At 29.5% G+C, this 24661-nt stretch overlaps 1 protein-coding gene across 2 annotated transcripts in view; it reads left to right on the top strand.

Annotated features, from left to right (window-relative positions):
- Window positions 1-24661, top strand: part of LOC122517033 (alkaline phosphatase-like) — a 142053-nt gene that overhangs the window by 24182 nt on the left and 93210 nt on the right. For both annotated transcript variants that reach the window (XM_043635328.1, XM_043635327.1), the window contains exon 2: window positions 655-962. In XM_043635328.1, the coding sequence (XP_043491263.1) occupies window positions 655-962 (308 nt within the window). The remainder of the gene's footprint in view (window positions 1-654; window positions 963-24661) is intronic.

The raw sequence follows: 24661 nt of genomic DNA, 5'->3' as shown, positions 1-24661 counted from the left end.
TTTAATTTGACAATATTGAAAAATAAAATTAATAATAAAAATAAAATTAATAATAAAATATTAATCTAAAAAAATAGACTGAAATTTAAAATAATTAATACATGAATAATTTGTTTATCAACTTAATAAAACAAAGCAGTCACTTTCCCAATTTTGATAACGAAATCAAAGAAATGATTAAAATGTTGAATTAATATTTATAAATATAGGTATATGTAGTTATAAAAATAATTAAAATATTCATTATCATTCCCAATTATCTATTAAACTAATTTTCGTGTCAGTTTTATTACTATACGATTAAAGTTAAAATTTCCGAAAAAACATCTTGGAAGAAAAATATTCTTATATTATTTTCCCATGAATATTCAAAGAGAAAATCTTGAAAATTGAAATGACATTGAAATATTATTCATCAAGAATTTGGAACGTTATTTTGATCTTTGATTAAACTGAAACGTTAATAACCATAATTACAATAAAGATCATTTTTATCCGATAACAAAATCCAATCGTACCCCGTTTTGATGAAAAAAGAAAAGAAAAAGTTCTAAAAATTCGAGGTAATCCATAAAGTCGATGAAGTATTTTTGCTCTAAGGGATCCAAGCGAGAAGATGGGAAAGATGAAAGGGGTTTCTGTCTGTTTCAACAGAGAGGGAAGTCTGGTATGAAGGAGCTAGGCGAGCGATCGAGGCACGAATCCGTGCGGCTACGAACTCAAACGGAGCAGGACCAGGAACAGGGGGAACAGGAGAAGCTGGAGGAGGAGCAGGAACAGGGGGAGGAGGTGGAAACACAGCACCGAGTGCCGTAGCGCGAGGGGTCGTCCTTTTTGTTGGCGACGGCATGGGCATGAGCACTCTCACGGCTGCGAGAATACTTTCGGGTCAACGTCATGGAAATACTGGGGAGGAAGCTCAGCTCGCATGGGACAGCTTCCCAGCCGTGGCCCTTTCTCGGGTAAGTTGTATGTTCCTTTAACAAAATTATATCACGTTAACTTATTTCATTTTTATTTACATATTATCTGAAATAAACCAATTTATTTATTTAATTTTTGTCAAGAAGTATCATTCGTGATAAATATTTCACCTGTTTACAATGAGTCACTGAAGTATTTGTACACCCACGGTCAATTTAAAACAAACCAATTTTTATTTGTAATACTATATTTAACAATTCTTATATTCAGAAATATATTTCAGGATTGTTAAGTTTTTAAATTGACAGATATTTTATTGTAAAAAAGTGCATTTTATTCTAAGTAAAGTATAATACAATTTTACAAATCTTGATTGAAAAAAAAAATTCATGTGAAATATGTATTATTTTTCTATCATCATTATCTCTGTAGGATTCGTGAAAAAAATTAAGCCGTTGGACTTACTGGACCCGGATTTGAACTTTCGTTTTCCGGACGACTACTCTATCCATTAAGCTGTTCTCGGTCAACCCTCACGAAAGTTCCTTCCCTTTCTTCTTCCTCCTTCAACTCCACCCCCTCCCCCTCTCCTATTATATTTGGTATGGAGGTGTTTGATTCCACATTTCATAAATAAAATTTAATATAATTATCATATCTGTGCACTTTTGTTCTGACATTATTTTAATACAATAATAGATTCAAGATAATATTAATCGGTAAATAACGAGAAAAACAAATTTCCACTTCAGTTCGCTTAGAAGCTCGTATATTCTAATCGACTTTGAAAATATTATCGACTGATCACTGAACGCGTATCAACGGATTTCCATAAAATGAAAATATAGTGAATAAAATCAACAGATATTGGTAAATATTTCAAATACAAAATAATAACCATACGGATGTACAAAAAATTGAATAAAAAAAATAACAAAAAATTCATTAAAGTTAAGGTATTATTTAAACTTATTATTTTATTTCTTTTTTCATGTGGTTTAAGGGGAATAATGTTACGACAGTAATACCGAACAACTTTAGTTGTTCTACTCCAACAATGCTAGTAATTAGAGTGAAAGGATTAATATGTTTTTATACTTCCACCAAAATTACCTTTATTTATGTTTTACTGTAATTTATAAACGAAAGGCAAGCAAATATCAGAAATTTTTATAAAAAGTACCTAAACCTATCAAGATTCTAAAGGTTTCATTAAATGAATTTAATTGCATTTCTTTATTCCCTTTTTTTGTTCTTTTTTCTTATCTCCTTTTTCCTCATCTTTCATCTCTCTCTCTCTGTCTCTCTCTCTCTTTTTATCTAGCGATAATATTTATATATAATATTCGTATTAAAACGTATCAAATTTATGAAGGTTCGATAAAAAAAAATGTTTTAAATTATATGCTGATATTATCATTTCTTGTGTGTAATTTATTAACAAAAGGCAAGCAAATATCAGAAATTTTGATAAAAAGTATTTAAACGCATCAAGAAGAGAGAGAGAGAAAGAGAGATTCTAAAGGTTTCATTAAGAGAATTTAATTGCATTTCTTTATTCCTTTTTTCTGTCCTGTTTTTTCTCACCTTCTCTCTCGCCCTTCCTCTCCACCTTTACAAGAAATAATATTTAAGTATAGTACTCGTATCAAAACGTATCAAAATTGCGGAAAGATAAATAAAATAAATTGTTTAAATTATATTCGTCAATTATAAATTGTTCTTAGACTGTTCTATCTCTCTCTTTTGTTTTTTACATTTTTATATTTTTTTTTTCAATTTCCTTCTTTCTCTCTTTCTCTCTCTTGCTCTCTCTTTTATTCTATGTTTTTCACATTTTTATACTCTTTTTTTAAATTCTTTCCCTCTCTCTTTCTTTTACTCTTTGTTTTTCACATTTTTATATTTTTTATTTTCAAATTCTTTTTCTCTCTCACAAAGAATACTATTCTCGTTTCATTCTCATCTCTCTCTCTCTCTCTCATTTCAGTTCTTTCTATGATACTCGCAAGATATTCAAAGTCGTCTCGAAAGCCTTTCGAGATCGAGTTCCTTTGAGATTTCGAAGATCGTCTCTGTGGATCTTACCTCCTTCGCTTATTATCTCCTTCCGCTTCGCCGTAAATCCTCGGCTACGATTCAACTTATGCACCGACTCGAACTTTTCAAACCTCATAGTTATTTAGCTCTCTTATACGAACATTATTATTTTCGTGTTCTTTCTTTTTTTTTTTTTCATATTATTCATAGACTCTTTTTTAACTTGAGTAATTATCGTTAAAGTTTGATACGTTTATTAAAAAACTAACCTTAAATTCATCACGCGTTTTGTTTCATTTGAAAATAATTACTTTGATTAAAAATATATATATATATATATATATAAAACTGGTGTGTGTAATTATGTACGCACGTAAAAGGTTATACTTCTTTGCAGTACCAAAACGAATATAACTTCAATAACCTCAAAAATAACTTCAAAAAAAAACTTCAAAGAAAAAAAAATAACTTAAAAAAAAAATAATTATTATTATATATATATAAATAAGAAAGAATAAAAAAAAGAAAAAGAAAATATAAAAATATAGATATCAGTCCACACTAAATATAAGAGAGATATATCGAATTACAGCATTAGTTCTCGCTTCGATCATTTAAGTAAAGCAGCGCTGAGTACGATTAGTATTTGGATGGGTGTGACCCGCTTGAGAAAAAAAGGGGAAGAAGAAGAGAAGACAACTTCATGCCGTATACTTGAAATCGCTTTGCCACGCGTCGTAAATACTGTGACAAACTTCATGGTGTTTTTCCAAACGCTCGGAACAAAATCACTCCCCATTACATTTTCCTCAACGCACCAAAAGAAGTATAACTTCAAAAAATGATAATAACGTATCGATAATAATTTAATAGTATAACGATTTTTTTTTTTCCTTTATTTTTTTTCTCCTTTTTTTTTTCATGATGCCTCAGCTGTAAGATTTTTACTCGTTCTTTTCTTATTCTTTTACTATTTCGGTCGTTTTTCTCCTGGGAATTCGTTCTCTCGGAGACTTGGGAATCGCGGACAGAAAGAGAAAGAGAAGAAGAGGAAGAAAGAGAAAGAGAGCAAATAGAACTTAGCAGTCCAACGGTATTTCCAGGAGAACGCATCACCATTCACCAGAGATCTGCTTATTATCCTGGGGATATAACTGAGTTTTCTATCTTTATCGAGAGTTATGAAGAGATCCGTTTTGTTTCTTTATTTTTTGTTCTCCTTCTCTATTCTCTTTCTATTCGACTATTACATACATCTACTGGATGAACCATTCAAGACTGAACATAAGAATACTTTTAGTTACTATAATGTAACTAGAATATTGTCTATGTTCGACCAAAAGTTACTAACGATATTTTCATCTTTTCTTTGATGAAAAAATTACTTTTTTTGAATTTATTTACTATTAATCTATAAAAAGTATCAATAGCTGTGTGTGTGTGTGTAAAAGCATACATTTTTTAAACCTGATTTTTCATATATAAAATTAGTTTGATGAGCAATAACACGCTATTCACTAGCATAAATGTTAGTGAATTTTGACTAAAAATAGACGATATGTTTGTTTCGTACTATAGAGTAGTTATATTTTTTCGAAATTTTTTGCCCAAGTCTATTGACTTTTCTTTAATGGAAACTCAGTTTTTTGTTTTTGCTTTCATAAAAGTTTTAAGGATTCAAAAATATTTGAAACATTTGGTATTTGTATTTTTGTGCTCACTGTTAACACAGTAATGTTTCCTTTTTAGATTTATAAATACGAGAGGCTTACTTATCATACTTTTCTTTATAAAAATATTTAATTTTTATTAATTTTCTATCTCACAATAACAATCCATAAATGTCAAGAGTTCATTGTGTTTGTAGTTTTCGTTAAAAGCTTACAGGAATCTAGTTATTATTCATATACACATCTCGGTATGTAAAATATAGTAAAAATAAACTCGTATCCAATTAAAATTGTAATTTGACTTTATTAGGTATATTAATACAGAACTCACGAATGATTTTCTTATGAAGTTTGATTTTAATTGATTGGCCTAGTGTCAATTATAAATTTTGCAAAGTTTTGATTCGGTAAATTGTCTTTTATAAAATATAGCTCATTTATTGAATTTTAATTTAAGAAATATGTAATATTTTATTTTAAATTACAATGTCTCGCTTTAATAAATATTAGGTTAATCACATTTGTTAATAAATCGATATTTTATGGTCGCTTGTAATTACGCGTAGCAAAGAGAGAGAAAGAATAGTTAACTAAATCCAGTCGAACACGATTCATAATAAATGGATAAAATAAGAGCAATGTTAATTAATCGATAATAATTTTATTTCTTCCGAGAGCAGTTCATTTAATTATCGCGAATTCATTTGAATTTATTTTCATTTATATATTTATTCATTTGTACAATTGTTATTGTCCAAAATGAATTATAAAAATGTATATAAATATGGAATCAAGCATTATTATGCCAAATATATAAATAGGTGGTATTCATGAAAAAACATGTCTTACTGAAAAAGTTGAATGATTCAATGTGGTTCGCGCGATGTCAAAAATATTTTTTTCTTAAATTATATTTTTCAATGATTTTAGGATGACCTTCATATTTTTAAATGGACCCACCATTTTTTTACCACCTACAATTAGAATCCCTTCCATTAGGAATTTACTAACTATAATTATTCAAGGCCATTCAAGGTCACGAATAGAGAAAACGTATAAAATTTAAATATGAAATAACTACATTTTTCACGAAATAATTAGAGGTTTTTTAAAAGGATATAATAAGAATTTTATTTTAGATTAAACTAGTTGCATTATGAAATAGAAAATTTAATACCAACTATAAACAAAATATTCTTCGATTTCTTTTCAATACTTGCCTACAGTGTATTATTATAAATACGGAAACAGAAAATATGTTTCTTTGTTTTAAGACCTTTCAAGCGAAGTTTATCTAATCTCGAGACAGAATTTCTTTATTGATTTAAAGGATCGGGTTGCATTTCCTTCGAAACATGTAAAACGAAAATGAAATAAACAGGAATTATTGTATATTCGTTCGTACCTCTTTCTATTCTTTGAAAAAAGATTTTCTGTAATCCGAGAGATCATATTACATGGACCGGAATAGATGAAAATTTGATTGTTTGACGTTCGGAGAGTAACCTGAGTGTGGTAGGGTTTCCATTATAGATTAAGAAGTGTTTTTTTAATAACAACATGCAGTCTTGCATCCTCATGGAAGATAATAGCTTCTTATCGTTTCGTTTCAACAATCAGGACGTTTTGTTGTTCAATGCATTATTCAAACGATACCAATTGTTCTTTATACTATTAAACTGTTTTCATATTAAATTCAAGAGTCTGTAATTCTTTGTCAACAATCCTCAGAAGTCCGTTCCGAACAAGATTTATCGTGGTAATTAAAATTATAACCTCTAAACTTTTTGAACCAATTTTAACATGTTCCGTTGAATACAGCATCTTCTCCATAAACTTCATAAATTATTTTTTATTTCTTAACTTCAATTTTTTCGCAAGAAAAGTTGCGAAACAAGCATTACCGAATGTTAAGTTTGTTTGAGTTCATGTTTAATTACAAACAATTTTTTTAATTAATTGCGTAATCGCGACGTGATATGAAAACTTTTTACAAGCAGTATTGTTATTTTAATTAATGGAAACAAATTAAACAATAGAATATCGCGGCTTCTGTGTATTTTATTGCTATTTTTAATTGACCACAGGGATTTATTATATTTAAACTCTTAATATATATTGTACAGTTACTTAATTGTAAAGTTTGTTCTGTTGGATAAAATGTTTCCATTTGTCTATCAACATCTTTATTATTCTCATCTTTTTCGTAGTATAAATTTATGTTCTTTTCTATTTATTTTAACCACGGAAGGGAATTACGGAAATTTATTCGGGGCGAGCTCGTCCCAAGCTTTCGAGCTTTTACCTTTGACTTTGTACTAACTGTGGCTTAGAAAGCTTCTCGTTAATGTCCCTTTCATGCAATCTTCATTTGGGAAGTCGAATTTCCTTTTTCGTGTAATTTCTTTTTACCTAGCAAGTAACGATGATCTTACGTTTTTCTTTTCTTTTAATCTATGCAATCATCAGTGGATTTTCGTTCTTTCTCTCTTTATTTTTCATCTTTCTTATTTTTTTCTTACTCAAAAAATTCTTGATTGTTATCAATGTGTATAAACAGTATAATGTCATTGTTTTTACTTATACCGTGATTTGTTCATTTGTCGAATCAATTATCTCCATAAAAAAAAAAATAGATAAAGTACATCGCTATATTATTTATTATTCAATAACCATACAAATATTGGTCATTTAATGTTACTAAGTTTACTTTTAGGAAAATTTATTTGATATCTACAAAGTTAGGTATAAATCGACTAATTGGATAAACATGTTCTAAAAGTGGAGTTAATAGTTTTATCTTTTGAACAGTCCATATCTGATCAAACCTCAATCAATAATTGGAAAATGAAATGAAGATTTGAAATTGTAATGACTAAATTTGACATCGAGTCGTACGTGCATCATAAATTAATAACAAATTCTGAAATAAAAGATAAATTTAAAAAAGAATATTTTATCGTTGTATCATTATAATAAATATTTTATGTTACTCGGTTTGCATTTTATATATTTTCCATGGAAGCTTCTAAAGATAATCAAGAATAATTCAGTTTCTTTCAGTTAACGTTAGAAAAAAATATTCTTTATCTTAATTATTATTAATTAACCTCGTTATTCAACGATCCGGCAAGATTTCGGAATGTCTGTGTGAAAATTAGTTAAGAACGAAGAAAAGCTTACGGTCTGGTTAATGAATTAAAGAAGTTTCTAATGTTTTATTTTGCTTTTATTTTCTTCCAACTTTGTCTTTATTTAAATATGAAAATATTTTATTGCTGCACGAAAAGAGGTTACTTTAGTTTAACATGTAACTCTTATAAAACGCAACAAGTCGTTAGTATGATCAAATAAATACGAATTTAGCGTGGAATGAGGAAACGTCAGACGTTCGATGTGACAATAAATAATTAAAGACAGTTTGGTATTACGTTTGTATCGATCATTTTCATATTCGTTAGTTCGCTCTGATATTTTCCTCTCTGTAACATAAATCGTTAACGGTTAAGCTGATATCACTGATATAAATCATGCAACTTATACTCATGAATGATTTATTTTACGAATTACATTGAATTATCTTCGGCAATTACTATCGGTGATTACGTAGAATGAATAACGATTATCTCATCGTAGGGGTAGTACTTGGAATTGGTTGAATCGTTATTACTCCGTGACGAACAATAAAATTTTAAGAAAATCCTAATTTTCAATGTAATTTAATTGTCGTTCACTTTTTCCTTGTCCTCTTTCTTTCTTTCTTTCTTCCTTCCTACCTTTCTTTATTTCCATACTTTTTTCTTTCTCCCATATCGAGAGTCAATTTCTATTCATATTATTTATCCGTAGTACCATCTTTAACTCGAGTTCCGTTTGGAAACGCAATAAATTGTGCTCGTTGACACATCGAGAACGGGTACGACGTGACACGCATGTCTCTCTGATTTTGTTTCGATATAAACGACGCGATGCACACCACGTATCCTGCATATTTCAAAGCCTCGAGAAGAGGGATAGAACATGGGATTTTGTACGTAGCTATTCGTATTTATACACCCTACGTACCGACCGTCTAAATTACATATGTATGCATATAAAAAAAAGAAAAAAATTTCGTAATAAACGAGTAACGTTTACAGTTGAAGACGGACTCGAAAATGTTACTCGTGATCTCGTTGAAAAAGCTGACGAAAAATGCTAAGATCAATTTAACGCTTAATTATTTTTATCGTCACTTATATACACTATATTATTTTTAGTTTATACTTTTTAACAAATTTCTGTAGACCTATAAACAATATACTGAGAATCTTAAGAAAATAACATTAAGAAAATCTGAAATTTGAATATGATTTTATGTTTAGAAAGAAAGATATTATCCCATTAAATTACAAAATACAAAATAATATGTCTTAAACAATAATGAGTAGGAAAAAATACTCTAAAGAGAAACAGAAAGGTAAGGAATAGTTCTAATGAATAAAATGCTAAAAGAAAGACAAAAAATTATAAGATGAAGAAGAAACTGTATGAGATTTGGGTTACAATCGTTAAAATTTAAAAGAAAAATTCTGTATAAGAGATAATACAAAAGAAATTAATTTATAATATAAAAGACAATTTTTAAAACTAGGCTATGTCCTCTTTTGTTTAAATAAATACGAATATGTAAACCGTTAATGAGATTAATAAAACAACAAAAGCAAAATATCGATAAATTATTTAAACAAAAAATTATTTTATCTCGTTATAAAATATAAATTCTTTTTCGCGTTTTTCTTTTATTTTTGTAATTTTAATTATAAAATTCTGCGATATTGAACATATATTTCATCTTTCATTTAAGAACGAATTTTATAAAATGATAATATATATCTGAGAGAAAATAGATAACAAGAGCCGTCATTTTATTGGCAATTTTCCGTTCCTTATTCGATTGTAGTAAAACAAATAATTCGCCCATTAATTTCCACACTTTTAATAATACCCGCCTAACAAAAGAAATTAATGGTACACGAGGAAATAAGATTCAAACGGCAACGCTTTAAAATCCAATTACGCAACGTACCAGGCAATATTCATGGGAAAATGAAAATCGTGTGACGTATTCTGTCGACTTTGCTTTTTATTTTTTCTTCTCAATTATTCATTTCCTGACATTGTTCCCTGACGCATCGTTATTGTATGATACATAAAATACAATAGTTTTTTTATTATTCTTATTATTATAGTACCAGATATATTAAAGGGAAATAGAATTTTAACAGCACTCGCGCGCAAGAAGGCCTTAGCAAGAAAGCAAATAGTGTATTATGCGGCTTCTGCTTGTAGACGGTCCTTTCATTAAGGAGGTTATGTAGTTATTGCGATCATGAACATTACTCTTCTTTATTGCACGCGTAGTCACATTACACATATATATATGTAAGTGTGAGTGTATATTAATATGTGTATATAAATAAATATATATATACATATATGTATAAAATGTATTTACACATTAGAGAGATCTTGATCTACATATACACACCTGCTTGTTATTATATCTTCTTGCATTTCGTTGTTTCTTCGTGTCCAAGAAATATTCATATCATACCGCGTACTTTGTTTCCATTTTCCATTAGCATCCATTAGTATGATCGTTACTAAATGAAAAGCTTTGTGGTGCATTGCCAAATGCCCTGGAAAAGTATGTCGTTTATTATAGATATGTATACGTATATATGTGTTTGTGTTTACTTAGAGAGCAACGTTTACCGGTAAACACATTTTCCAACTGGGTCGAAGAGAACGTTTCGACGGTTAATAATTGTCGAGAATAATTTAAAAGGTCGTTGTAGTTGCAGGTTAGGAGGGAGGCACTAGTCTTGGTGCATCGATCAAGTACCAAAAAGACCTTGTCGCTTCTTTTTTCTCTCCTTCATCTTCGTTTTACCCATCCCTTTTCTTTGCTTCGTGCTGAAGCGTAACTTGCTAATGACGCATTAGCATAGAGCTTGCTGGTAGGTACCTTTAATTAGGTATTCCTTCTTCAGAGTTACAAATTAAAATTACCTGAGAGAAAGAGAGCATAAGAGAGGGACATAGTTACTCGCGTAATTTTATTTTCGACACGTGGTGACTCTAAGCACACGAATATACATAAGCAGATACATACAACATATATGTATATATGTATATATCCAACATAAATGTATATCTACACATGTGACAATTAGAAAAAACCGGTATGAAATTATTTCTAGAAAAAATTAAAGTAATATACGAATTCATTAGCAATGACTCACACAAATATGTAATACGGTTTCATCGAATCTTATTTCTCTCATTTTCACCCCGTTTGGTCTATATGTTTTTTTTGTTTTTTTTTTTAATCAACAACGAACAATAGCAATGGCGTAGGATTTGAACAAATTCGACCCATATCAATTAATTTTGGTACTCAAATTGGTACTCAAGTGCTTTAGCTTTCTATGTTACTTTCACATTCGTAGCTATTTATAATGTAGGAGACTAGAATCTGTTCCGGGCAAGCATGACATCCGTTTGAGCAGCAAGCGCGTCGACCTAATAGTTCTGAAAAGTTTCCTACCAACGAGGAACTTGTTATCGTTGAATGCATCTGATTCCCAACGGGCGGTAATACCGCGTGGAAAACTCGTAACGGTCTGTGAGCTTTTCATAGAAAATAGAAAATTCTCTTTCTCCTTTTTTTTTTAATTTAACATTTGTTTTTTCATTTTTTTATTCGACAAAAATTATCAGCTACGTCTGAACGTGAAAACGGTTTTTTTCGATTAACTTTGAGATGATTCGAGTAATTCTTTTCTACGAGTATTTATTATTTAATAGATATTTTGTTTATTTATATATACATGCTGTATAATTTAAGAAAAATACACAACTTTCTTCTGTATTAGTGTGAGAATAATGTATATTATATCTCTTACACAATAAATACTGTGACAGAGTATGTATTATGTTTTAAGCAAAGACGGCAGTCATAAAATTGAATGGCCAAGCGCTGCTTTATATTCATGAATTCGTCACCTTCCTGATGATATCTGTCCGCCAAACTTTTCGACTCTCCAGGCGAGCATTAAACTGATAACGACCTGGATAATACGGAATCGGAAAATTTACAGTGAGTTTTCGTTTGTACTAACGAACGTCCACGACTTTAAAATGATCATCCTCATATGGTTTTTTTAGAAATTACATTAACCCGATTCTAATATCATAGAAATCCTTCCATGTTTATTATATTCGCGCGTCACGACGATGATATGCCTGTTCCCGTTGGCTCGTTAAATCTATCCAACAAATTACGTTCTACGTGTCTCCCATGTGACCTATTTTAGACAGAACCAGAGAAAATTCCTTTTGATCTCGACAATCCGATTAATTAAATGAATTTATCAGTAATTATTTATCTACATATATGTTCTATGTATTAATGCCTGGAATAATGCAATATTCTATGCTCCATTGATAATTACAATTGCTATAATAATCGATCGGTAATACATTTTTTCATCAAAGATGCGTGTGTTAAAGGGAATATTATAATTTCGAGAGCTCCAAATAGTTTCTTATTCGATAAAAGATATTACTCGAAATCAGTAATGTCGATGAAGTACGAAGCGATGCCTGTTTATGATTCAACAAACGTTCATTTTTATCGAAAATCTATGCAAATTTTTGATAATAACGAATAGTGATTCTTGCGACGCCATTAAAAGCAATCAACTCTTCATTGTATTTTCTAATCTCAATAATCCTTATTTTTACTTGTTAATATTAATATTCTGATAGATGAATTCTCTTCATTAATGAATTATGATTAATCATTATATTTTCGATGCTAATTATTAGAAGATCTAGAGAGGCCGTTATATTCACGAGGTTGTTTATGGTAATCGAAGCTTTACGAGCGTTTACAAATCTTCTTCGATAATTCTTCGGAAAAAGATATTTTCTGCTTGTTCATTCAGGATCAAGGATGTTTCGTCCTTTAATCTATTCGTTCTGATAAGCTTGATATTTGCGGTACGAACATTGCTCATTACCATATACAAACATACAGAGACATATACACTAGCCCAAATATATACACGTACGCATGTATCGGAAAATTAGGCGCAAATTAACGTTTCCACGGTTTTAAAGGTGAGCTCACAAGTGAAGCGACTATTACCGAATGAGTTTATGCACGGAAGCACGGACTAAAATCGCAACGTAGGCGACATACGTTATCAACACGCTATAAATACCGTTATCTCTTTTCGAACATAAATTCTGACTAGTCCAAAGTCCCTGAACGGGAACAAAGGCTTTCTCTATTCGGGACAATAGATTGTTCTAGGATTCCCAACGCGACCAATCATGGTTTACCGATCGAGTGCCGATGGACTATTTCGACTTCTCTTATTCTTTCTTTTTTGTATTATTTTCTTTACTTTTGTTGTCGAGTTTTCCGATCTATCGTCTAGTTCAAAAAATTGATCCATATGTGTATACATTTTTGTCATGATTCTTAATTTAATGTTTAGAATGAAAAATTAAGAAAGAAAAATTTTCGTAAACAACAAATACCAATAACATAACCTATATATAATAGTAATGATAGTAAATATTGTACATTAGTTAATAATAAAACAAATTAAAATAATAGTAAAAAGAATGTTAAATTTGTCTTTAACATTTTAAAGTTATTCTAATGAAAATGAATGTTATTTTATGTAAAAATACTGCAGTTTGCAATAATTAACTCTCTCTACTTGCCAGTAGAAGGAGAAAAGAAAGAAAAAAGGTAGGATAAAAAGCACGAGGATAACGAAACTGCCGTATCTCGATGTTACCTTGAGTCCTGGTTTCGTCGACTTAATAGTCGTATTTTATGCGAAGCACTCTTCTCGATTCAATTTGCGCTAATTTAACGATCCGATGAACTTTTTGTTATTCCATCTTTATCTCGCACTAAGGTTATGTGCCCTAAATCGCTCTTTCTCTTTCTCCCTTTTTCTTTTCTTTCCCTTTCTCTCTCTCTCTCTCTTTCCTTTTTTCTTCTCCCTTTTTATTTTTCCTTTCTCCGTTTTTTTCTCAGTAACTAAGTTTTATGCTCCCCTTCTGGCCTTACCTTATCGCTTCGTTAACCAATCATAACTAGTATATTTTTCTCAACGAATATTCTTAACTTTTTTTTCAGAAACTATGCAACTGATTACCGTAAGCTATTTCATTATAACGAGTATGCTTAACCTTTTACTATTCCATATTTTTATTTCAATCAAGCGATTTCATTTGGATCCTTTGAACGTACTATTGATTTTTTAATTATCTTATGTTAAACGTCTCAATTTTAGATATGCAAGTTTGGAAGCAAGCTTATCGCAAAATCCTTTACAATATCTTCCATCTATATAATCTAAGGAAGACGATATTTGAAATCCGCTTGTTAGTATAAACGAAGGAACTTTGCTTTGAATGTTTCTTCTTCGAACACGTATTGTCCCAATAGTATTGGATGAGTATACACTAGCATATATTCAAACTATATGCAAGTATATACAGATAACAATGCAGTATCGGTCTCAAGGATATGTATCCTTTACAAACTAAAATTAGTAGAAATGGCAAGGTATTCTTGACGAGTTCGAGAGAGAGAGAGAGAGAGAGAGAAATACTCGCAATCAGCAGTAGTTGAGTTTCCTTATTTTAGATTCGTCCTGGGAGAAACAGATAGAGAAATTGGTTTCTAACACTGTTGATTAATATTTTTAATCGCCTTTCTCCCTTTTCTTCTCACTGCTTCTTTAATTTGAACATTTAAATATATACAATTATAGAATTACAACTTAATAATAAATTATATTAATTAGGTCGAGAGTAAAAAGTTATTTCCATTAAGTGAAGCGAATGATCGAATGCTTTTTACTTTAATTTAATGATTTAAATGTAGCATTAAAATATTATTTAAAAAGATGACGATAATACCATTTCTCTAATATTTTTATAGTTATTTAATAACAGTGTATAATATATTTTTTTCATCAAGATCTATAACAACAAAATTATGCATCGAATGATGAAATAATGTTACAAATCTTATGTTGAATCTTATGTTGAATCTTTGATGAAATAATATTACAAATACTATGAAATTTTTTTATTTTATATTAAAAAATTACAAAAATATATCTTATAGCATTTAAAAAAACAAAAGACGTTAGCAGCATTGTTCATATATGTGAATAAGCATTGTTTGTCACGTAATTCCACTGTTTTTTTTTAAAAATCACACAAAATTGAGGAAAGCTTATTGATCTTTTTACTTGAACAAAATCAAGAAGAATGGATTTTATTTTGAATTACAATAAACTGTATATTTTTATAGATGATAAATAACGTTTTCTTATATTTAACTTGGTTTCAATTTTTATCATAATTTTTGATATCTAATCCAAACACGTATGCACTACATTTACAGTGTGTATTTATGTTTCGAAAATTGCAGCATCTCGATTATTTGAATCACTGGTTTCGACGTTATTTTTCCTCGATGTTTCTTAAATGTTGATAGCATGTTCCGTTACAAGAATTAAGAAATAAGCAGGAAGTAGATATACCTTTTTTTTTTATCTTTAAAAGGTGAGCTTCTACTTCTACTACTAATTTTTTATTTTAATTTTATTTTTTAAAAGCAACACAAAAAAGAAAAAATACGATTTGATTAACGATAGTATCGCTGAGAAAATTCTCGACTCTTCATTGATTAAATCGATACTATTTCCTGGATAATAAATGACAGACTGATTGGGAAATTGATGAAAACGTAGCTCGTTTTCATTAGCGGAAATCAGTTCGTTTGTTTCTTAATGAAGAAACTTCATTTTTTTGCAATAAGTGCACTCTCTTTTTCTATATGCATCTTAAGAAGGATTATAAACTCCTTGTACTCTTTCTTATTTTCATTTTTAAACTTTATTATCTTCTCGCAATATTACTAGTTCTGCATAATGGCTATACACATTTTCTAACAATTACTCGTTAATTTTTCATGAAGTTAATTCAACTGTTAATTTTCCTTTTCCAATGATAAAATATTTATAATAAAAACAAAGGGCCACTTTGAATATGGTATATCAATTAGTTTCGTTATATAAATAATATATCTTCGCGATTTAGAAAAGGTTTGTAGAGAAAATATCTATGGAGATCGATTTTGAACATTAAAAATCGATCAAAGAGCATTTAATAAAATGGTTGTCATTTTAAAAGCTTTCAGACGATCAATCTAAAATTGTAGGGAGCACTTTTCCCAGTGATAGATGAACTGTGTGTACAATTTTATCGGATTTAGTTTTGTCAATTTGTTGCTATGGTTAAAAAAAATCATTTTTGTATACAGAATTACAAATGCTTGCACACATATATATATAGTTATTCGTATAAAACTTCAATAATACATGATAAAAAATAAATATTTCTATCAAAAATTATAACAAGCTTTGAGTTTTTTTGCAATGGTGATTGCATAAGATCTTCTCTGTAGTTGAATTTAAAAAAAAGTAACACGATTTCTCGGTAGTTTCATGAAATCAAGAAAAAGCATGAATATACTGAAAGAAGAACAGCAAAAGCTCTAACATGCATACACACATAAATATATAAATATATATATATATATAGAGAGAGAGAGAAAGGTATATGTATTGTGCAATTCTCTGCTCGAAATTCCACGGGTATGTTTCCATCTGAAATGACCCGTAAGATTTCGCTGAGCTGCCAGATTCGCCGTTATGTTCTCTCTCTTTCTCTCTATTTCTCTGTTGATTTATATTCATGGCAAACTAAACAAGACAAAATAAACGATTGGACGGGTGAATAACTAGAGAGAGAGAGAAAAAAGAGAAAAATAAAGGCAAGTAAATCGTTCCAGTCACCGATATGAATATTATCTTATCTTAATCGTTTCATCTGTCACGAGACAAAAATAATAACAACATTAATAATAATAATAATAATACCCACAAAATACATTATACTCATCGGTTAATCTATACATTATTATAAATTAATTATTACATCAGAAATAAACGTAATAATATATGTAATATATAATTGACATCGTCACATCTAACACACACAACGTCAATAAATTAATTATTGAGAAGATACACAAATGCATCGAACTTGAAAGAAGAAATAGAAAGAATTTGAAAACAAGTAAAAGTAATTGTTATTCTTATAATATTATCTAACACTAAAATAATTTCGAAACATTTCCATTACAGCTTAATAATATTAAACCTCAAGGAAAATACTGATTGTAAGTATAGTAGGACCTTAACTTACTAACCTTATTGAGGGGGATAAACGACACGAATAAATCAAGTTTCAACGGATAATCGATACTAGGGTAGAATTGAATAAATATAAATAAATATAATAATAATTGAGGGGGAAAGAGAGAGAAATAGGGTGGAAATTGAAAAAACATTTCTTGTAAGTAAAATAAGATTACTTTCTGTGATTCATTTTTATAGTAACATAAATATGTATACTTATGCATATATTGTATCGAAAATTTTTTACCAAATAGTGTTTATATATGTTTTTTTTTTTATTGTTATTTGCATACATTTTTATGGATTTATTAATGTTTCACTTAAAAGTGCTTTTTTACGCAACCTTTTTATCCATACTAAATTTGTTTGAGATGAAGCTTTTTAAGCGACAGTAACGGTAGAATTTTATGAAACGTCATGAAAAGAGAGAGAGAGCATAGTGGTCAGAGAATGAGGAGAGAAAAAGTGAGATAGAACTCGCAGTCGATCGACAGTTAAACGAGATTATGAAAGGTTCTAATGTTGGAGTGTGTGTGTGTGTGTATCGATCTATCAGAATCAATTTAATATCCATTAAAGTAAGTATAATACAACACACAAAAAAGTACATTTATTTAAAAATTATATATCTATCAATATACTTCGAATATTAAACAATTTCGATCAGATATTTCATTAGATGAAAATTTTCAATATAAATTTGTACTGGTCAGAAACGTTAAAATAATCAAAAATATTATTAAATTGTATTAAAGTGTGCGATATATATGTATATATTTTAAATAATTGATAATTAATCAAACGAAATGTAAATTGTAGCACGGAATTTCAGTTCAATGTATCGTTTCTTCGAAATGTGAAAGTCAGTTAAAATTCTTCTATTGATTTTGATATTTATATGATTTTCAAAAGGCTACATATAATATATATATAAAGAAAATATTACAATTTATTGTTTTGAAAGTCATATAAACAAAAATCAATAAAAGAATTATAATAGATTTTCATTAAGGACAATGAGTCAGTTTACTGTAATATGTCAAAATCAATTACAACATTACAATTATAAATAATGTTATAATTTCAGCAACACAAAAAATGTTATCTTTGAAATCTGTCACATTGTATGTATGATTTTAAATATGTCATCTAATAAAATACTATGTGGTTAACAAATAGGCTCTTCATGTTGTTAATCAAGTAATAAATTCCCGAACCTGAGATTTAATAATAATAATAATAATCATCATCATCATCATCATTATTTTCATCATCACTACAATAATAACAATATTAATAAAAATAATAAAAAAAAAAACTGGAGTGTGTACTTATGTACGCACGTAAGAAGTTATACTTCTTTGCCGTACTAAAACGAATATAACCTCAATAACCTCAAAAATAACTTCAAAAAAAATAACTTCAAAGAAAAAAAATAATTATTATCATATATATATAAGAAAGAATAAAAAAAAGAAAAAGAAAATATCAAAATATAGATATCAGCCCACACTAAATATAAGAGAGATATATCGAATTACTTCACGCGTCAACAGCCATGGCGCGGTTACAGCATTAGTTCTCGCTTCGATCATTTAAGTAAAGCAGCGCTGTGTACGTAGCCCAGTCAACGCGGGCCCACCACGGAACTTTCTTACTAACAGCTTCAAAATTTGATCTAAGGGTAAGTTGACGACGCTGAATCGAATGGTGCTAATTATAATAAAGTCAGCAACCGTGATCTTGGGGAAAAAGGGTAAAAAAGGGTAAAATATAGCCATATCTTAGAATCTAGGCATTTAATCGAAAAAAGTTGCAAACAAAGTTGTAGAGAATTGAAAATACATAAAAAATGTTCTATGAGTTATCTTCGTATTTTCAAAAATAAGCGCATAAAATTGGATTGAAGATGGGAACAAAATTGTAAGAGTGGGAGAAAGCAAGCTTATCCCTCCGTCGCGTTTTACACGCGAGCGAGCTAGTATGCGTGCGAGCGTCCGTGTGCACTAATACACAAACGAAGGATCTTCGGCAATCTTCGGGACTCTCGGTCTTGAATGCAAGTGAGAGTGAGAGAAGAAACCGATATTTCCCTTTTCTATTTGTTTTAGGCCAGTCAACGCGGGCCAAAAACTGACCTTTTAGCTGATCGCTTCAAAATTTGACCTAAGGGTAAGTTGACGACGCTGAATCGAATGGTGCTAATTATAATAAGGTCAGCAACCGGCATCTTGGGGAAAAAGGGTAAAAAAGGGTAAAATATAGCCTTATCTTAGAATCTAGGCATTTAATCGAAAAAAGTTTCAAACAAAAGTTGTAGAGAATTGAAAAATACTAAAAAAATGTTCTATGAGTTATCTTCGTATTTTCAAAAATAAGCGCATAAAATTGGATTGAAGATGGGAAAAAAATTGTAAGAGTGGGAGAAAGCAAGCTTATCCCTCCGTCGCGTTTTACACGCGAGCGAGCTAGTGTGCGTGCGAGCGTCCGTGTGCACTAATACACAAACGAAGGATCTTCGGCAATCTTCGGGACTCTCGGTCTTGAATGAAAGTGCGAGTGAGAGAACAAACCAATACTTCTCTCTTTTTATTTATCATGCGATAACGAGTATTATTGTCCTTGGCCATCGATTGTTGAGCCTTCTGATATTTCTCTTTTTATATTTTTTCTTTCGGTAGCAAGAATTTTACGTCTTGGCCATCGAGCGTCGAGCGTTTTGTATACGAGTGCGAGTGAGAAAGAAAACCGATATTTCTCTCTTTCTATTTTTTCTTTCGGTAGCGAGAATTTTCGTTTTGGCCATCGTGCGTCGAGCGTTTATATCTATATATATCGGCGTATAAGCGCGGCACTTTTAAATCGAATCTTGATGCTTATGGCACGCCGTTTCTTTATTTATTGTCAAAAATAATGAACCTTGAGTAAAAAAAAAATAATTCATTTTAACAGAAACTATTATTATTTAGTTGAGAGTAAAAATAATGAATTAATTTTGTGTCTCGCCATAAAATTAATTAGAATAATTAATTGATATAAATTCTTTGCCTCACAAAAATTTATTTGTATATCAAATTGAATACGTATTCTCTTTAAGACGAAATTTAAAATTTAAATATTTTTCCTATTAAATTATGTATTTTATAAAATTTTAAATTACTGACTTTTTGTCTCGTAAAAATTTATTAGTGTATCAAATTAAATACATATTTGAAAAAGAAGAATTTTATATCCACACATAAAATTAATTCAAGATATATATGAAAGGATATTCTAAAAACGTGGAATTTATTTTTTGTCTATATATAATTTTAATTCATTTTTATTATGTTATAAGAAAACAGTAATGCATTCTGATTCATCTTCGAAGTCTTAAGAATTGTACGAAAAAAATTGAGCAATTATCAATTGGTGCGTTAGCGTAAGTAGTAACGTCTTCGCTTCTCGCGCTGGGTATTAACGTTCGATTCTTCGCGGGGGAATTATTTTTTTTATAAGTTTTTCTATCCTTAACAAGGAGACGATCAGTGAGTCTCACCTCAGATTTTTTTCAAATTTTGCACTAACGATATAAATTTATTAAGAAATCAACATTATTACGCGAGTAATAAATTACCAATTATAAAAAATAATATCCAATAAATAACAAAAATTAATTTTTAACGTGCCGAAACGATACATTTTTTAGGATGATATTTACAGGATGAATTTGTAATTTAAGTAATAAACTTCCTTTATTTGTGCAGGATGTAAAAAAATTTATTGCTTTAATTTTTTTGTAATAATTTTAATTTTTTTTCTATATATAATTAGAAATTAGGAAATGTAAAAATAATTTATATAACCTAAGGATAGAAAAACTTATAAAAAAAATAATTCCCCCACGAAGAATCGAACGTTAATACCCAGCGCGAGAAGCGAAGACGTTACTACTTACGCTAACGCACCATTGATAATTGCTCAATTTTTTCGTACAATTCTTAAGACTTCGAAGATGAATCAGAATGCATTACTGTTTTCTTATAACATAATAAAAATGAATTAAAATTATGTATAGACAAAAAATAAATTCCACGTTTTTAGAATATCCTTTCATATATATCTTGAATTAATTTTATGTGTGGATATAAAATTCTTCTTTTTCAAATATGTATTTAATTTGATACACTAATAAATTTTTACGAGACAAAAAGTCAGTAATTTAAAATTTTATAAAATACATAATTTAATAGGAAAAATATTTAAATTTTAAATTTCGTCTTAAAGAGAATACGTATTCAATTTGATATACAAATAAATTTTTGTGAGGCAAAGAATTTATATCAATTAATTATTCTAATTAATTTTATGGCGAGACACAAAATTAATTCATTATTTTTACTCTCAACTAAATAATAATAGTTTCTGTTAAAATGAATTATTTTTTTTTTACTCAAGGTTCATTATTTTTGACAATAAATAAAGAAACGGCGTGCCATAAGCATCAAGATTCGATTTAAAAGTGCCGCGCTTATACGCCGATATATATAGATATAGAACGCTCGACGCACGATGGCCAAAACGAAAATTCTCGCTACCGAAAGAAAAAATAGAAAGAGAGAAATATCGGTTTTCTTTCTCACTCGCACTCGTATACAAAACGCTCGACGCTCGATGGCCAAGACGTAAAATTCTTGCTACCGAAAGAAAAAATATAAAAAGAGAAATATCAGAACGCTCAACAATCGATGGCCAAGGACAATAATACTCGTTATCGCATGATAAATAAAAAGAGAATATTGGTTTGTTCTCTCACTCGCACTTTCATTCAAGACCGAGAGTCCCGAAGATTGCCGAAGATCCTTCGTTTGTGTATTAGTGCACACGGACGCTCGCACGCACACTAGCTCGCTCGCGTGTAAAACGCGACGGAGGGATAAGCTTGCTTTCTCCCACTCTTACAATTTTTTCCCATCTTCAATCCAATTTTATGCGCTTATTTTTGAAAATACGAAGATAACTCATAGAACATTTTTTAGTATTTTCAATTCTCTACAACTTTTGTTTGAAACTTTTTTCGATTAAATGCCTAGATTCTAAGATAAGGCTATATTTTACCCTTTTTTACCCTTTTTCCCCAAGATGCCGGTTGCTGACCTTATTATAATTAGCACCATTCGATTCAGCGTCGTCAACTTACCCTTAGGTCAAATTTTGAAGCGATCAGCTAAAAGGTCAGTTTTTGGCCCGCGTTGACTGGCCTAGGTAGCAAGAATTTTACGTCTTGGCCATCGAGCGTCGTGCGTTTTGTATACGAGTGCGAGTGAGAAAGAAAACCGATATTTCTCTCTTTCTATTTTTTCTTTCGGTAGCGAGAATTTTTCGTTTTGGCCATCGTGCGTCGAACGTTCTATATATCTATATATATCGGCGTATAAGCGCGGCACTTTTAAATCGAATCTTGATGCTTATGGCACGCCATTTCTTTATTTATTGTCAAAAATAATGAACCTTGAGTAAAAAAAAAATAATTCATTTTAACAGAAACTATTATTATTTAGTTGAGAGTAAAAATAATGAATTAATTTTGTGTCTCGCCATAAAATTAATTAGAATAATTAATTGATATAAATTCTTTGCCTCACAAAAATATTATTTGTATATCAAATTGAATACGTATTCTCTTTAAGACGAAATTTAAAATTTAAATATTTTTCCTATTAAATTATGTATTTTATAAAATTTTAAATTACTGACTTTTTGTCTCGTAAAAATTTATTAGTGTATCAAATTAAATACATATTTGAAAAAGAAGAATTTTATATCCACACATAAAATTAATTCAAGATATATATGAAAGGATATTCTAAAAACGTGGAATTTAATTTTTGTCTATACATAATTTTAATTCATTTTTATTATGTTATAAGAAAACAGTAATGCATTCCGATTCATCTTCGAAGTCTTAAGAATTGTACGAAATAAATTGTGATATTATCAATTGGTGCGTTAGCGTAAGTAGTAACGTCTTCGCTTTTCGCGCTGGGTATTTAACGTTCGATTCTTTGTGGGGGAATTATTTTTTTTATAAGTTTTTCTATCCTTAACAAGGAGACGGTCAGTGAGTCCAACCTCAGATTTTTTTCAAATTTTGCACTAACGATATAAAATTTATTAAGAAATCAACATTATTACGCGAGTAATAAAGTTACTAATTATAAATTAAATAATATCCAATAAATAACAAAAATTAATTTTTAACGTGCCGAAACGAGACATTTTTTAGGATGATATTTACAGGATGAATTTGTAATTTAAATAATAAATCTTCCTTTATTTGTGCAAGATGTAAAAAAATTTATTGCTTTTAATTTTTTTGTAATAATTTTAATTTTTTTCTATATATAATTAGAAATTAGGAAATGTAAAAACAATTTATATAACCTAAGGATAGAAAAACTTATAAAAAAAATTATTCCCCCACGAAGAATCGAACGTTAAATACCCAGCGCGAAAAGCGAAGACGTTACTACTTACGCTAACGCACCAATTGATAATAGCTCAATTTATTTCGTACAATTCTTAAGACTTCGAAGATGAATCAGAATGCATTACTGTTTTCTTATAACATAATAAAAATGAATTAAAATTATGTATAGACAAAAAATAAATTCCACGTTTTTAGAATATCCTTTCATATATATCTTGAATTAATTTTATGTGGTTATAAAATTCTTCTTTTTCAAATATGTATTTAATTTGATAAACTAATAAATTTTTACGAGACAAAAAGTCAGTAATTTAAAATTTTATAAAATACATAATGTAATAGGAAAAATATTTAAATTTTAAATTTCGTCTTAAAGAGAATACGTATTCAATTTGATATACAAATATATTTTTGTGAGGCAAAGAATTTATATCAATTAATTATTCTAATTAATTTTATGGCGAGACACAAAATTAATTCATTATTTTTACTCTCAACTAAATAATAATAGTTTCTGTTAAAATGAATTATTTTTTTTTTACTCAAGGTTCATTATTTTTGACAATAAATAAAGAAATGGCGTGCCATAAGCATCAAGATTCGATTTAAAAGTGCCGCGCTTATACGCCGATATATATAGATATATAGAACGCTCGACGCACGATAGCCAAAACGAAAAATTCTCGCTACCGAAAGAAAAAATAGAAAGAGAGAAATATCGGTTTTCTTTCTCACTCGCACTCGTATACAAAACGCACGACGCTCGATGGCCAAGACGTAAAATTCTTGCTACCGAAAGAAAATATATAAAAAGAGAAATATTAGAACGCTCCCAAGGACAATAATACTCGTTATCGCCTAAACAAATAGAAAAGGGAAATATCGGTTTCTTCTCTCACTCTCACTTGCATTCAAGACCGAGAGTCCCGAAGATTGCCGAAGATCCTTCGTTTGTGTATTAGTGCACACGGACGCTCGCACGCATACTAGCTCGCTCGCGTGTAAAACGCGACGGAGGGATAAGCTTGCTTTCTCCCACTCTTACAATTTTGTTCCCATCTTCAATCCAATTTTATGCGCTTATTTTTGAAAATACGAAGATAACTCATAGAACATTTTTTATGTATTTTTCAATTCTCTACAACTTTTGTTTGCAACTTTTTTCGATTAAATGCCTAGATTCTAAGATATGGCTATATTTTACCCTT

This window comes from Polistes fuscatus, unplaced genomic scaffold (assembly GCF_010416935.1).
Source record: "Polistes fuscatus isolate 324 unplaced genomic scaffold, CU_Pfus_HIC Scaffold2, whole genome shotgun sequence".
NCBI lineage: Eukaryota > Metazoa > Arthropoda > Insecta > Hymenoptera > Vespidae > Polistes > Polistes fuscatus.
The sequence above is the reverse complement of the archived record's forward strand: the minus strand, read 5'-3'. Positions and strand labels throughout refer to the sequence as shown.